Genomic DNA, 15533 nt, shown 5'->3' with positions numbered 1-15533 from the left:
GGCTAATCACATATTTTAAAAAAAATAATTGACCCCACCATATACCACAGGGTTTATAAAACAATTGATACAACCATACACCACAGGGTTTATTTAACAACTTTTCGGGTCATATACCACAGCGACGTTGATTAAATGTATATTGATACGACGATATACCACGGGGTTTATAAAACAATATATTTTGATACAACCGTATCGTACTACGGGGTGTATTTAACAACTGTTCGGACCATATACCACAGGGTTATTAAATGTACATGTATATTGAAACGACCATATTATGAAGATTAGTTGGGTTGGGGTTTTTTGCAAACTAAATAAGTTGCCTCATTAAATAAAGTTTTTATTATTACTATTATTATACCACAGGGTTTATAATACAATTGATACAATCAGATATCGCAGTGTTTATAAAATAACTTATTGGGTCATACAGAGTTAATTAAATGTATAATGATACGGCCATATACCACAGAGTTTATAAAACAAGTGATAGAAACACATACCACTGATTGGGACACCTACTACAGAGTTTCACAGAGTTTATTAAATGTACATTGATACGGCAATTTACGACACAACACACAATACTAGGGTTTGCGAAAATATATATTGATCGAGACCATATACCACAGGGTTTATTAAAATGTATATTGATACAACTTATGTATAATGATACGGCAACTTATGTATATTGATACTACAACTAATGTATATTTAGTAGATAAATACACTATACTACACATGCGATTAAATATATAACGATACAGTGTATTGATAAATAATATTATCCACGTATACCAATTGAGAGGGGGGTGGTGGATGGCCTATAATTATGAGGGGGGGGGGGGGGGGTAGTTAACGCGTGCTCGTTGGATCATAAGGTCTGTCATTGAGTCAGCTGAGCAGAACAATAGGACGTTAAACTCCATTTCATTTCATTTTGAGTCAGCTGCATGGCGTGGTTTCGATTCTCCGGTTGTATGAGACAAGTAGCAGAGTCGCCTGTCCAACTTCGTGGGTTTTCTCCGGGTCCTCCGGTTTGCTTCCATTGTTAAAAATCTCTACGCGCAAGCGAATTATTGAAATAAAATTGAATCATTTGTTAGTCCCGAAATGACTTAGATTGTGTCGAGTGGACGTTAAACCTCGTTTCTCTCTAATAAAAATTAACCATTAATTAGTCCCGAAATGACCTAGTTTGTGTCGAGTGGACGTTAATATCTGTTCACTTATCTAGTGACAGTCAATTCTTTTTATGAATTGTCAGATATCCTCTCCCAGTCTCACACAACAACTTTTGGTCTTCGAAGGAAGACTGTATTACTCAGCTATCGTAACAATGATCTCTGAGATAAAATTATATTTGGAATGTGTTTAACCAGCTCTATCACATATGTGATAATGACTGGCACCAATATTGTCCTTTAATACGTTTATTAAATCCCATCACGACCACATTACCACAGGATATATTCAACATTGTTGTTTATAGACTGGTGTATTCATTGGTATTGTTAGATTAGTTATGCATTATATTTAGGATTAAATTAGTGACGTAACACGTAACGGCGTTTGCCGTAGGATTGCTTGTTTTTAAATTTTATTTGATAACAATGCTTAGCCAATATTCTTTTCATTCAAACAGAATAGAGTGGAAACTTATCTATGGTAATTTCTCTTTAATATTTGTACCACAAAACTTACCGTGAGAACTTTATTATATCAAACAGAATAAAAAAACGATCAATATTTCATCCTGGGACAAAAGTGTCGTCTGCTAAGATTAAAGGTCCTTCGAGATAGAGGGCGGTCTTAATAGTTCCGGTTAAGATGCAGACGATATGACGCATACGTCAAAAAACGGGGACAAATTAACGAGTATTGTCCAACCACTGCTTATTGGGTGTACTGTCGTTTAGTTTACATAGAACTTGAAGGAAGACGAGTAGGCTACTTGTGACTTGTTATTACTTGTTTATTTCCGGACCTGTAGATGTTTGATAATGTATTAAGAAGTGCAAGTAGATCTGGTAATTATTTAGATGGTTATTATCAATCTATCAATCATCGTTCTTGTCTAATCTCTATCTTTAATTTGTTTACAAACTGTCTTCAAGTGTCTTTATTTGATGAGTGACTGTTTTTGACTTCAGAAGTGAGAGGCAGGCATCAACACAAGGCTATTTTTTGCTATATAGATATTGAAAGGAATTTAGACAATTATTTAAGTGTGAATGAAATTTTGACATGATTTAAATTTCTCTTGTGATTTTGAAATGTTTCAAATTTAATAGAGTGATAATACATAAAGTGGCATGTATTTATTTTTTCTTTGATGAGATCGGATACAAAGTTCCAGAAAATATGTCTGTGCATACACTGCCTTCAAATAAACCGAAATCCTTTGCTTTGCTTTTTTTCAGTTAACTCTAAAGAAAAGAGAAAGTTTACTGGTCAACATTACAGAGAGAGAAGTCTCCAGAGTATTTTGTGTTAAGTCTTATAAACAAGGATACAACTATATCATTAATTAATGGAGACCTAGTTTAGCTGAAGGCATTACAAATGAACATTATATATCAATTACCTCTGTTTGAAGCTATATTATGAATAATGATAAGCTAATATTATTAATATTCCATCAAAAACTAGTGGGCATGTTTCAGTACAGTGCATGGAAATCTTGATATTGCAACAAAGTGGACTACATTACTTATTTACTGTGAGTTATTAGATAAACTATATGGACTATAACTCTGATACAAAAGAAATGCAATGGTATATTTAGGAGTGGTGCATACATTGTGTATTTGTGACTATTTTAGTTATTTAGTGTGAGTTATTAGATAAACTATGCCAGATAACTGTGGACTGTGGTATATGAGAAATACTAAGAGAATATATTTAGGAATAATTTGATACACAGTTATTTGAGACTGTTTAATTTTCTTATGAAATAAAACTAATATGAAGTATTTCCTGTGAATTTAAATTTCAAAGTTTTGCTTCAAATGTGACTGGTCTTTTTAAATTTTTATTGGAGATACTTGTTTTAAGGAACTCTATTCCATAAGATTTGACAGTTGATGGAATTTTATCTGTGATATTGAGAGATAAACAACTTTTTGTCAAGTTTTATTCATTTTTATGTGAAAAATGTCTGGAAAACGATATGATGTGTTATTGCGCTTGCTATTAGTTGGGGATACAGGGGTAGGAAAAACGTGTCTAATTTGTCAATACGCCAACAATGAATTCTATGATACACATATATCCACTATTGGTAAGTTATTATTTATATATTTTTAACTATATTTTTATGACATTCAAATTTATTCTATTGTCTTATAGACAGTGCAAGATATCTGCACAGCAAAGTATAGATAACACAATCAATACAGGTATTCAATACAGACAGTATAAATAAATAAAAGATTCGGAATAATTAATATTTGAAACACTATTATGGAAGAAACAGTCTATATTTATTCATCATTTTAAGTTGGATTAGGAAGTTGATTAAAGGTTTGTTAATGTCTACTTAAGCTTATTATAAGATTACTGTCAAGTTAATCCATTAGTTTCTAATGAAGTACAATCAAATATTAAGATTAAGTATATAATCATACACAATTGTATCACATAAGGTACTACAACAATGTATGCCCTTAAATCTTGTCCATGCATGTATAAGTGGATTAGGAGAGTTTGGTGGCTGAATGACCTAATGTGTGTGCTGTAGATCATAAGGCCTGGAATTGCTGTCTAATCGTTCAGATGGGATGAAAAACTGAGGTCCGGTGTACACATATTGGTGTGCACATAAAAGATTCCTTGGCAGTTGGAATTCGAAAAGAGTAGGCCATGCCATAGTGTTGCTGTCCAGGACAAATTTCCCTCATAGCACACTGTATGGCATACACCTGTCTTCATTAGCCCAGTCAGAGAACAGTAGTAGGATGTGAAACCCCATTTACATTTCATTTTATTTCGTAAGGCCTGTTATTTATAAACATATGGGTTCCATCCTAGGGTTGCCTACCTAACCTCATGGGTTTCCACTATTTCTAAAAATTCCTGTGTTAGAGCTTATTATTGAAAAAAATAATAAAAACTGTATTTTAGTACCAAAATGATCTGTGTAGTGTTAAGTGGATGTGAACTTCCTCTGTCTCTCTTTAAGTAGACTGACAGTATAAGATAACAAGTAGGTTATAAGTCATTGCCCCAGTCGTCAGCTAATTGATCCATTTCTTGTGAGCACTCTACAGACTACTGTAATAACTGCCAGAGTTATTGCCCTTGTTGAAATATGTATAATATACCATTACTCATTTTACAAACTCTTTAGACCAGCCACTCAAGACATGAGCAATAAGATACTTCCTGCCTTGTTGAACCATATTGTTATCGGCATAGAAGTCAAAAGACTTTAAATTTCAAATTGCCAAATCATGCTTCATTTATAACCGGACATTCTTTGATAGTCTCTATTATATAAATTCACATTGAATACAATTTGAACTCTTATAACAAAAAGCCCCATTTGTTTCTTTTTCATAATTCTTTTTTTCATCAAAGAAATATCTGCCATTCTTCAAATGTACCCAGAGTTGTCATTGGACTATGGAATTTAGCTTTAGGCCACCTTCAGTAATCTGTGTGCTTGACCATCCATATAATGATTGTGTGTAAATTGATTTGGATAAATTATTTACATATACTTGTAGGCGTCATAATGTCTTAACAATAGTCTCCCCTAGTTACTTACAAAAACATTAAATGTCATTATGCCCACTATGTGATGAAACCCGAGGGCGTTGTTTTATTGTTATAATTGTTTACTGTAAATTGATAAATGATGAACTACAAACTTGATCTACAAGTTAAACTAGTTCCTTCACTTCATTTTCCCATACCATCTAATAATGGACTTTTAACATAATATAGGTTAAAGAATAATTGCTACAGGTTATATTTACCAGAATATGGGAAATCTGTTGGGTTTGGGTCAGTGGCTCAGTGAGTAAGATGCTATCTCGTTAGCCTGGAGGTCTCAGGTTTGTCCCTGATGATTTTCCGGTGTGGTTCTATCTTTTCAGTAGTGCAAGACGTAGGGCCTGACAAAGACAGCTGCCTAGTTATTGAGACGGTATGAAAAACTGAGAACCCGTGACAGTTTGAATCCGATTTAAGGATGAGACAAAAAAACGAGGACATGTGTATACATTGACATGCTCGTAAAAGATCCCTTGACAGTTGGAATTTGATATAAGTGCTGCCGTCTGGGCAAAATTTTCCTCATAGCACACGCGTATGACATATGCCGGTCTTCATTAGCTCATTTGACGCAAAAAAAAAAAGAACGCTTAACCCATTTCATTTTATTTATTTTGGGTCAGAGGCATATGGAGGGGGGGGGGGGGGGGTGTCACAGGAAACAGAGTAGCCCCATTAAATATCTCCCTTGCCTGAATAATTCTTGAATGGCAATATTATGTAAAGATGTGCCCCAATTTGACATGAGACATTTTCTCTCTCGTCTCTGTAACTATGTCTATTTGTGACAAACATGTAATCAATGTTAATGGTCCACTTTAAACTTGGTTAGATTACACAGTAAATACTGACTAAACTTTACATGGTTCTATTCTAACAAAGGTTAAAGGTCAGCACAGTTAATGAAGAGAAATAAAGTTAATGTAAGATTAGATTGACACACTTATGTAGATCTTTAAATTAAAGTGTAATGTCATTATGGACTTAAAGGGGGATTTGTGCAGAAACGTACAACTTTTATCCCCATTTTATTTTATTTCACAGCTCTACCCTAGCTGTTTTATTTTTTACAAAAATAAAACTTTATCCAAAATATACAACTTTATCCTTATCATAGATATTATATAATTCACAAATTAATATCTAACCTGTGTTAATAAATACATATCAAGTAAATATTTGTATTGACCTAATAGCATAGGGCCCTATGCCCTATCCCTTGTAATAATCACAGTCTTCAACACCACTATTCCTTCTTTTTGTGTTATTGTGTGTAATGTTTAAATATGTGTAATAATGCATAACTTATGTGTAATGTGTAATTTATGTGTAATATATGCATAATATATGTTTAATGTGTCTATGCAGGAAAAGTGATCAACAAAATATTATATAGAATAGAATGGAATAATATTCATTTAAACAATGTTTTATGGACATTGTACAAGATATACCATATCCCTGAAGCAATGGCCCAAACAATCCCTCTCTGGCCATTGCTGGATTGGCCTCTGATACTTGGGCTTTTGAGGGAGTGTGTCTATTCTTCCGTTCAATCAAATCTGTCCCAAGTACAGCAACATGACTGCCCTTCATTTAATCTGGGGTCTTCCCTAAAACTTTGGACAGTGATTTAAGGTATTAAAAACGGTGAAAGTATTGTTGTCTCCAAACAGTATTGTTTACATTGCATCCGTGTTGATAGCCTCGTTTGTCACGCAATTAGTTTTTCTGCAATATTCTGCTATGCACTGGTTAATTGGTCATAATAAAATCTTGAGTCATGACAGAAAAATGTAAACATATTTGGTCCAATTTGGAGCTCTGTTTAAAGCGTAATGTTATTGTTACACAGTTAGCTATTGGTTGTTAATCGGACTATTGACCAGTCATAATTTGGAACAGAAATATGCTTCCATTACAGCAGTGTTAAGTGGGATTAGCTCTAATCAAACACTGTGAGGGGTATGAAGATATACAAACTTATCCCCACCAGTAGTAAAATTGTCCCTGTTAGCTTGGAAAGTTTTTTCTATGTTTTAAAGCTCTGAAACTACTAAGTAGGTTTCTTTCTTATTCTCAAACAAACAATCCACCAAGTTTTAAATATAAAACTCTGCGATCTGTTTTCAAAACACTCTACGTTTTGATGGCGTTCATTTAACAATCCCTATTAATTTGAAAATAAAATTGTGAAGAACTCTTTTATGTAGAGTGTTCACAAGAAACAGAGGCAGGTGATTACAATATAGAATTATGATTAATAGTTAATAACATTAGAAAATTGTTAATTGGATTTTCTTTTTCTAGGAATTGATTTTAAAATGAAGACAGTTAATATTAATGGGAGTATTGTAAAGGTTCAGATATGGTAAGAAATGTTTAATTAGAGCCTTTAATAGGAAATATTCTGTTTTTTCACAGGTAAAGCAAAATTTTTTGTCAACCAAAGCTTTCAGGGACATAGATGTCATTTCTAGCAGGAGCTTGGTCAAGCGTTATGAGTTCAAATTTTAGTTTATGAAGTAGTTTTAAAAATTAAAAATCAAAACAAATTAAAAATTTATTTTGACAAAATAACTCTTTATAATCAAATTTTTCTCAATTTAATAGCAGAAATAATGATGGTCTTTCCTTGATCACGGATATCTTTACAAAAGAGCAGGGGTGGGGTCTATTATTTTAGCCATTTTAGGTCAGGTCAGAAACTCATTTTCAAATCTGTCATTTGTAATATTTTTTAGGGATACAGCTGGACAGGAAAGATTTGAATCTATTACAAAACAGTTTTACAGAAGAGCTCAGGTATGACCTAATTAAAGTGTAACATATCTTCATAATATAATTAATTGTCTTTAATGGGATTTGATTGGACAAAGCACATATTAAATGTTTAAACATGTATGTTGGTAGGATTATTCTAACTGGATTCCCACTTGGCAGGGGGCGTCACCTGTGGGCACGGGGGGGGGGGGGGGTATCACTTGAGGGCATGGGGCTGACAAGAAAAGTTTGTCTAGTCATTGGCATATGCGTAAAAAAAAACCTGGCAGTTGAAATTCAATGTCGAGTAGGAGGAAACATCGCAGAACTGACAAAATTTACATCCCTGCTAATATTGAACAAATTATCTCCCCCTTCCCCCCACCCCAATTTAACTGCTGAAGTATTGTGCTATTTAGATGTTTAGCCTAATTCTTATACTATGTCTGGAAACCAATGTACAACTGCACCAGTGTCATGATCAGATTTTCTTTAATTAGTTAAAATTTATTTATTTTCAGGGAGTTATGCTAGTCTATGATATTTGTAGTCGATCCACATTTGATTCCCTACCTAAATGGTTGTCTTACGTTAGACAGGTATAGGAATTTTGATATTTTATTTGATTATTGAAATGGGTAAATGGAATATTTATTATACAAATCTATATTCCCAAATTGAAATGCAGCTGTTGTCTACAGTAGAGGTTATGGACACTCTAGAAACTAATTAGCTATCATCACAGAGGGTGTTGAGTGGCAAAATGGTTTAACGCATGCACGTTAGATCACAAGGTCTGTCATTGAGTCAAGTGGGGTGGTTTCCATTCCGCACTTGTATGTGTTGGGTTGTAGAATGGTTTAACGTGTTTGGATCACAATGTCTGTATTGAGTCAAGTGGGATGGTTTTGATTCCGCACTTGTACTTGACAAGGAGTAGGGACGCCTGTCAAACCTCATGGGTTTTCTCTGGGTTCTCCATTTTCCTCCAAAAGCTAATGACCTCTACTTTCACACACGATTTATTGAAAAAGAAATGAACCATATTATGTTAGTCCCAAAATGACATGGTCGCGATAGTATAATAACCTCTCTCTCTCTCTCTGTCTCTCTCTCTCTCTATCATCAAAGTGTTTAATGTTTCTGAGAAGAAGAATCCTATTTATATTCTAGTAATTAGGATACTGTGATCACAAAGAAAAAAATTGTGGATGCTCTAGAGACTCAAGTTATCATCTGATTGACCTGAAATTCATAAGCATTCTTTAGATTCACAATTATCCAAACCACTTTCTGATCAACGGTATACCAGTGGATGGGGGGGAAACCAAAGTCGTTAACACTTAAAAATTAAGACTTGGCAGTTGGAATTCGACAAAGACTAGATTGCAACACAGCTGTCCAAGCAATAACTCCCCCATGACACACTACACTGCGTATGCCCGTCTGCATTATCCAGGTTGCAGAAAAGCAGTACATTAAACCCCCATAATTTTATTCTAGCTGGTGATCAGAAGTAAAATGTCCTGTTGTCACCAAATTCTAAAAGCCTCTTTATCTATACTTTATATCGTAATATTACACACATCAAGATTAAATATATAACATTTTTTTAAAAAATTGAAAATATAGCTTCATGAAACTTTAGACTTTTTTCATTGCACCTGAGAAGGAGTAATTTATACTCATAAAAACATAGACAACATATTCATTACAAAAAATTCTGTTATCTGATCAATGATGGGTTTTTATACGCACACATTTATACGACACTCTACAGGTCACAATTTTTATCCGATTTCAACGTAATTTGAACAGTAGGTTTATCTCTCTAAGATCTCGGTTTCTTATGATATTGGTATGTATCGGACCGTAACTTCATGGATTATGGCCCCTGATTGTATGGAAAATCGCATTTTTAGCTTGTGGACCCTATAGAGGTCACAATTTTTATCCGATTTTGTTGAGACTTGAAATGTAAGTTTATAACACAAAGATCTCGGTTCCTTTAGATGTTCGTGCATATTTGACCATAACTTCCTGAATTATGGTCCCTGATTGCACGAAAAATCGCGATTTTAACTTTTGGTCCCTCTAGAGGTCACAATTTTTATCCGATTTAAAAAAAACCTGTTAGTATATCACCGTTACACCCTAATGATGGTTGAGTTCCAATTTCGTGAAAATCGGACCCAAACTGCCGGAACAAAATGGCCGCCCCTTGTACTCAAATAGTGTAAAATGTGTTATATCAAGGTTGTGGACCCTCTAGAGGTCACAATTTTCATCCGATTGTGATGAAACTTGGAATGCATGGTTATATCCCTAAGATCTTGGTTCTCTTCGATATTCACGCATATCGGATCTAACTTCCTGAATTAAGGCTCCTGATTGTACGAAAAATCACGCTTTTAGCTTGTGGTCCCTCTACAGGTCAGAATTTTTATCCGGTTTAAAAAAACGTTTTAATGTATCCCCGTTACACGCTAATGATGGTTGAGTTTAAATTTCGTGAAAATCGGACCAAAACTGACGGACAAAATGGACGACCCTTGTACGCAAATAGTGTAAAATATGGTATGTCAAGGCTGTGGACCCTCTAGAGGTCACAATTTTTATCCGATTTTGATAAAACCTGAAATGCATGTTTATAACCTAAAGATCTTAGTTCCTTTTGATATTCGCGCTTATCGGATCGTAACTTCCTGAATTATGGCCCTTGATTGTACGAAAAATCGCGTTTTCAGCTTGTGGTCACAACTTTTATCCGATTTAAAAACAAAATGTGTGAATATATCACAGTTATACACTAATGATGATTGAGTTTGAATTTCGTGAAAATCAGAAAAAAACTGACTGACATAATGGGCGCCTTTTGTACGCAAATAGTGTGAAAATATGGAAAACCATTATCCGATTTGGATGAAACTTTAAATATATGTTTCTATCATAAAGATCTTGGTTCCTTTTGATAATCACACATATTCGAACATAACTTCCTGGATTATGGCCCATGAGTTAAAAAAACGTATTATTAGCTTGTGGATTCTCTAGAGGTCACAATTTTTTTTCCGATTTTAAAAACCATTTAGATATATCACCATTCCACCACAATGAGGGTTGAATTGGAATTTCGAGAAAATCAAAATGAAACTGACCGACAAAATGGCCGTTCTTTGTACACAAATTGTGTATAAGTATGTAATACAAAGGTTAAGGATCCTCTAGAGGTCACAATTTTTATTTGATTTTGATAAAACTTAAAACATATCTTTATATTCCAAAAATCTCAGTCCCTTTTGATATATTTGCGCATTTCAGATCATAACTTTCTGGATTATGGCCCCTGATTGTTCAAAAAATCGTTTTTGTTTTTAGCTTGTTCTCTATCCATCTCTTGCAAAATGTGGGCATATCCTGCCTGGCAGCTGCTGGTTTTGTATTCTAGTCTTTATAGTCTTAGTTGAAACTTTAGTGCAATAGAAATGAAATGGTGTTTAATATCCTACAATTTCTTGTGAACACTCTACAAAAGATAAAATATGTGACAAGCCTTGTTGATCTACTGTGGGCTTATGTTTCGTTGCTTTGCAACCTGTCTTTTTATTATGAAAAATCTTGTGGAACTCTTGTGGTGAAAAACACCACAGACCAAAAACACTTTATCAGAATTATTCTAAGTCGAAAATCTTGTGCAGTGTAGTACCACACAGGGAAATAATAGGGTTTGAGAAGAAATTTTGGAAAAATTTGCCAAACTCTTGTGACACCACAGACCAAAAACTCTCTACCAAAATTAGATTAAAAATCTTGTGGAATGTGTTACCACTACAGGGAGATAAGGGGGCCTTAAGAAGAAATTTTTGATAAAACTGTGAAACTTTTGTGGTGACAAATTCCACACAAAAGCCCACAAACATTGCCACAGTTTTTTTTATTTTCAACGATGTCTGATAATCATTGTCAGAGTTATGGGTTTTGATGACTTACAAATTTGTTGTGGGCATTCTATACAGGCTAAAGTTATACATTTATTCCACCTCCTTTTTCAAAAGTGAAACAATTTCATGCATTTGTTTTCAGTTTTCTAAGGAAGATACTATGATAACCATATTAGGAAATAAGCATGACATGGAAGATAAAAGACAAGTAGAATATCTCGAGGGACAACAGGTGTGTATATCTCACAGTTGATGCATTCTAAGTAGCATTTTTAGACAAGGGACATGTGGTGGTTCGCTTTCCAGAAGGTCTCTGGTTCACTCCTGGTGTTGGCTGGGAATTTCTGGCTTGGTTTCCCCTTGTCAGCAAGGTTGGACAGGGATTTGGCAAGGAGCAGCGTCTAGTGTTTCAAATGGAATGAAAAACTGTGGTCCCAGGTACATGTTAGTGTCCACATTAACGAACATTTGACAGTACGAATTAGGAAAAAAAGTAGGCCATAGCACTGCTGTCCATGCAAAATTTCTAACATAGTACACTGCATGGTGTATGCCGCTGTCTTCATTAGCCCGGTTGGTGTAGGACCGTAAACTCTATTTCATTTTACAGTTTGGAAGATTAAATTTCATAGGAATTTAACAGGGGTCCATTTTGGACACTTTTCCATATTTGTGCTTGGGTATACTACAGAAGAATTTATCATATGTATGACTTTTCAATTCTAAGTGAACAACATTAATTTTTTTGTATTAAGTGTTCACATTTTTTTTCTTTCTGTTTTAGTTTGCAGCTAAAAATAATTTAAAGTTTTTTGAAACAAGTGCCAAAGATAGAGAAAACCTACAAAAGGTAATAAATCCAGAATAAATTTAAATTTGTCTTCTTTTTCTTATATTAAGAGACTGACATAATTAATATAGTTTCTTCATTGTGTATTGGGGGGTTAGATGGCCGAATGGTTAGCATGTGCGTGCTGTATCATAAGGTCTGTCATTGAGTCAACTGGCATGGTTTCAAATCCTCGGTTGTACGTGACTAGGAGTAGGGTCGCCTGTCCAACCTCATGGGTTTTCTCCGGGTCCTCCAGTTTCCTCCCACTGCTAAAGACCCCTACACGCAAGCGAATTATAGAAATAAAATTGAACCATGTGTCGGTCCCAAAATGACCTAGTTTGTGTTGAGTGGACGTTAAACCCCATTTCTCTCTCTCTCTCTCATTGTGTATTATCATCAGTTACATACTGTTGTATTAGATGCAGTTCAATGACACCTTATCAATATGTGAGCTGACCGACAACACTGGTTCACAAAAAAATAATAACAAAATCACAGTCATAATATGGCATGAACTTGAATAAAACTGCTTTCCGGCGAGATAACGATCAGGGAACAACTATATGGGAAATACAATCTAAGTTCTACCAGGGCACTCAGTGTTATAGCCAGTTTCATCAGTATAACAGCGACGTGCATTTATTATGCATTTTGTTGACATTCATTGGTGGGCTTGATGATGGCGCCCTAGATTTGGAACACCCCTCCCCCCCTTATTCACAGCTTCTAGATTTGGACATCCCCCTTTCCATTATTCACAGCTTCTGGATCCTCTACTGGTTGAGTAAGTTCTCAACTGTTGAGTATCTTATGCTCAAACAGATGTTTTTTTTAATATTTATATCTCTTTCTAGCCTTTCCATGACATGTGTGATGCCATCATTTCTATGCAAGAGGCCAAATCATCCAGTGAAACTTTATCTGATCCTTCTACCCCAACTGTTGCTGTTGGTAATAGTGTAGTCCAGTCTAACCAGACAGATAGAACACAACTAATAGGTGACAGCAGTGATTCGGAAGATGAGGAACAGAAAGTCGAGCTTAAGTTCAATAGTTTGCGGAAGTGGGCATGCTGTGGAATACTGTGATATATAATAGTCTGAAAAAATCAAGACTTTCTAGTCAAGTTTAAATGTTTAGTTTGCAAATAATTAATTTGTCTCAATTTGTATGTGGTTATAATTTATGCATATAGATACAACAAACTGACATAGACTTGTAATGATCATATTGTATATAGTCGCCTAAAGTACCAGATTTTTTTATGTAGACAGGCATATAGATACCAAGAACTGACATAGACTTTTAATGATCGCATTATTTATTCTCGCCTGCAGTACCAAATTTTCAGATGTTATATTCTGGTCCAGATATATGTCACAAATCAAAAATGACACGCCAATTTTCAACATTTTCTCTAAACAAATTTCCTGAGTAGTCCACTGTCTAGGATAAACGTTTCAAATAATCTTTCTCTAAAATACATCTATCATAGCTCCTTTAATGTTAATGTAATGACTAAAATTAAAATTCCATTTCTCAATGACATGTGTCTATGCCATTAATTTTAGTTGATAACTTAAACAAAAGTTTTATATTTCTGTTAAATTTATTACCGGTATACAAATTGTTATAAATGTTCTGTGATGTAAATATGCCACAATCTAGAAAGAGTGCCTTTTAGCTTAATATTAATTAAAGAAATTCAATGGAGTTTAAAGTCCCACTTTTTCTGCACCAGTTAATTAAAGATGAGTAAGCTTCAATATGGGATTATAAAAGAGGGTAGTAAATACTCTAACTTTTGTATATGTTGTTTATTTGTTAATTGCAGTTAATGCTGTTATAATTGTAGGGAGTACTTACTCAAGACAGACAAATATTACAAAAACCAGAGACCCAATACAAATATAGGTCAGGAACAAATCGAGGGGGTCCAGCTACTTGAACTCAATTTAGGGGTTCCAGGGCCCAAAATAGCATCTACAGCGTTCCATTTTCCGAATTTCTGGGATTTGCATCTTTCGATATGAAATTTCTGGCTGGACTCCCCTCACACCCCTCCCCCCAGCTGAAAATCCTGAATCTTCCCCTGTACTACTAGATATACACCTCCATGGAAATAATAAAAGAGTTTTCTTATAGCCTTCATATTTTATTATTGTCTCCAAAAATCCCTGGACTTGCTCTTGAACCTTATCAATTCTTTTTACAAGATACTGTCTTTTATATCACAAATTAGTTACGGTTACCATGGATACATTGTGATAAAAAAAAATAAAGTGAATAACATATATATGCATAAAAGTTGGAGATATATATATATATATATACTGATAGATGTGAAATAAGAGGACCGGTGAAACAAACATTAACAATCATTTATTTGTTCTGTTTCCTATTTGTATTTTTGTGAACTTTTATGTTTTGAATCTTTTGATGATAAACCTATGACATTTATACCTATTTATCATATAAACTGCTGTGACATTTTGCTTGTGCTGAGGCATTTAATCAAAAAATGTCATTAAACAATAAAGATCCATGACTATCTCAATGAGCCCATGCATGACTAATGTGGTTTACCACCACCTTGAATAAGTTCAATTATGAATATTTCCTGTTCCTTTTAAGCAATATGACCATTGTGAGTTTGGACTCAACACTTCGGAAAATTACTTTTATTCTACTGGAATTAGGGTGATGAGACTGTAGTTTCACTACAACAGTAAGCAAAGTGACAAGCAATTAAATTATTTAATGCTTTATAAAAGGATAAATATGCAAGTAATTAATGAATATCACCTATTTGTTGTGGGATTAAGGTGGGGGACACTCCATACCTCACAGTTGGCTTGTTACAAGGGGGTGTAATCTCAGTTTTTATACAAAATGACCTTTTATTCAATATCATTCAATTATTTTATTTGTCTCATGTTGCTTTGTTATATTTTATGCTATGTGTGTTGATGTACTGTATTTTATTTGATATGCCTGATAGTGTTCAATCAATAATTTTCTTATTTTATATACCACGTTTGTTCATGTGTGTATATTTGCGCTATGGCTGTTGCTTTAATTATTTATACCTACTTTGTTGGGTTTTTTAAGCCAAAGATCAAATGTTGGTATGCTGTATATATTTTAATCATATTTTACAATACCAATTTTTAAAATATATTTATTACTAGATTTGATTTTAGTCTGTA

At 34.1% G+C, this 15533-nt stretch overlaps 1 protein-coding gene across 1 annotated transcript; it reads left to right on the top strand.

Annotated features, from left to right (window-relative positions):
• The first annotated feature begins 1859 nt into the window (after window positions 1-1859).
• LOC126822659 (ras-related protein Rab-10) lies at window positions 1860-15516 on the top strand. Its single transcript, XM_050551642.1, has 8 exons — window positions 1860-2036; window positions 2430-3289; window positions 7096-7156; window positions 7530-7590; window positions 8070-8147; window positions 11632-11721; window positions 12274-12339; window positions 13179-15516. The coding sequence occupies exons 2-8, from the start codon at window positions 3163-3165 to the stop codon at window positions 13410-13412; spliced, it is 717 nt and encodes a 238-aa protein (XP_050407599.1). The 5' UTR covers window positions 1860-2036; window positions 2430-3162; the 3' UTR covers window positions 13413-15516.
• Window positions 15517-15533: the final 17 nt, after the last annotated feature.

Source organism: Patella vulgata, chromosome 5 (assembly GCF_932274485.2).
Source record: "Patella vulgata chromosome 5, xgPatVulg1.2, whole genome shotgun sequence".
Taxonomy (NCBI): Eukaryota; Metazoa; Mollusca; class Gastropoda; family Patellidae; genus Patella; species Patella vulgata.
This window is presented reverse-complemented; position numbering and strand designations above follow the sequence as displayed.

Coding starts and splice junctions, on each gene's coding strand:
- LOC126822659 (XM_050551642.1), top strand. CDS start 3,163: ATGTCTGGAAAACGATATGATGTGTTATTGCGCTTGCTATTAGTTGGG. Junction 3,290..7,095: donor TACACATATATCCACTATTG/GTAAGTTATTAT, acceptor TTCTTTTTCTAG/GAATTGATTTTAAAATGAAG. Junction 8,148..11,631: donor GGTTGTCTTACGTTAGACAG/GTATAGGAATTT, acceptor ATTTGTTTTCAG/TTTTCTAAGGAAGATACTAT.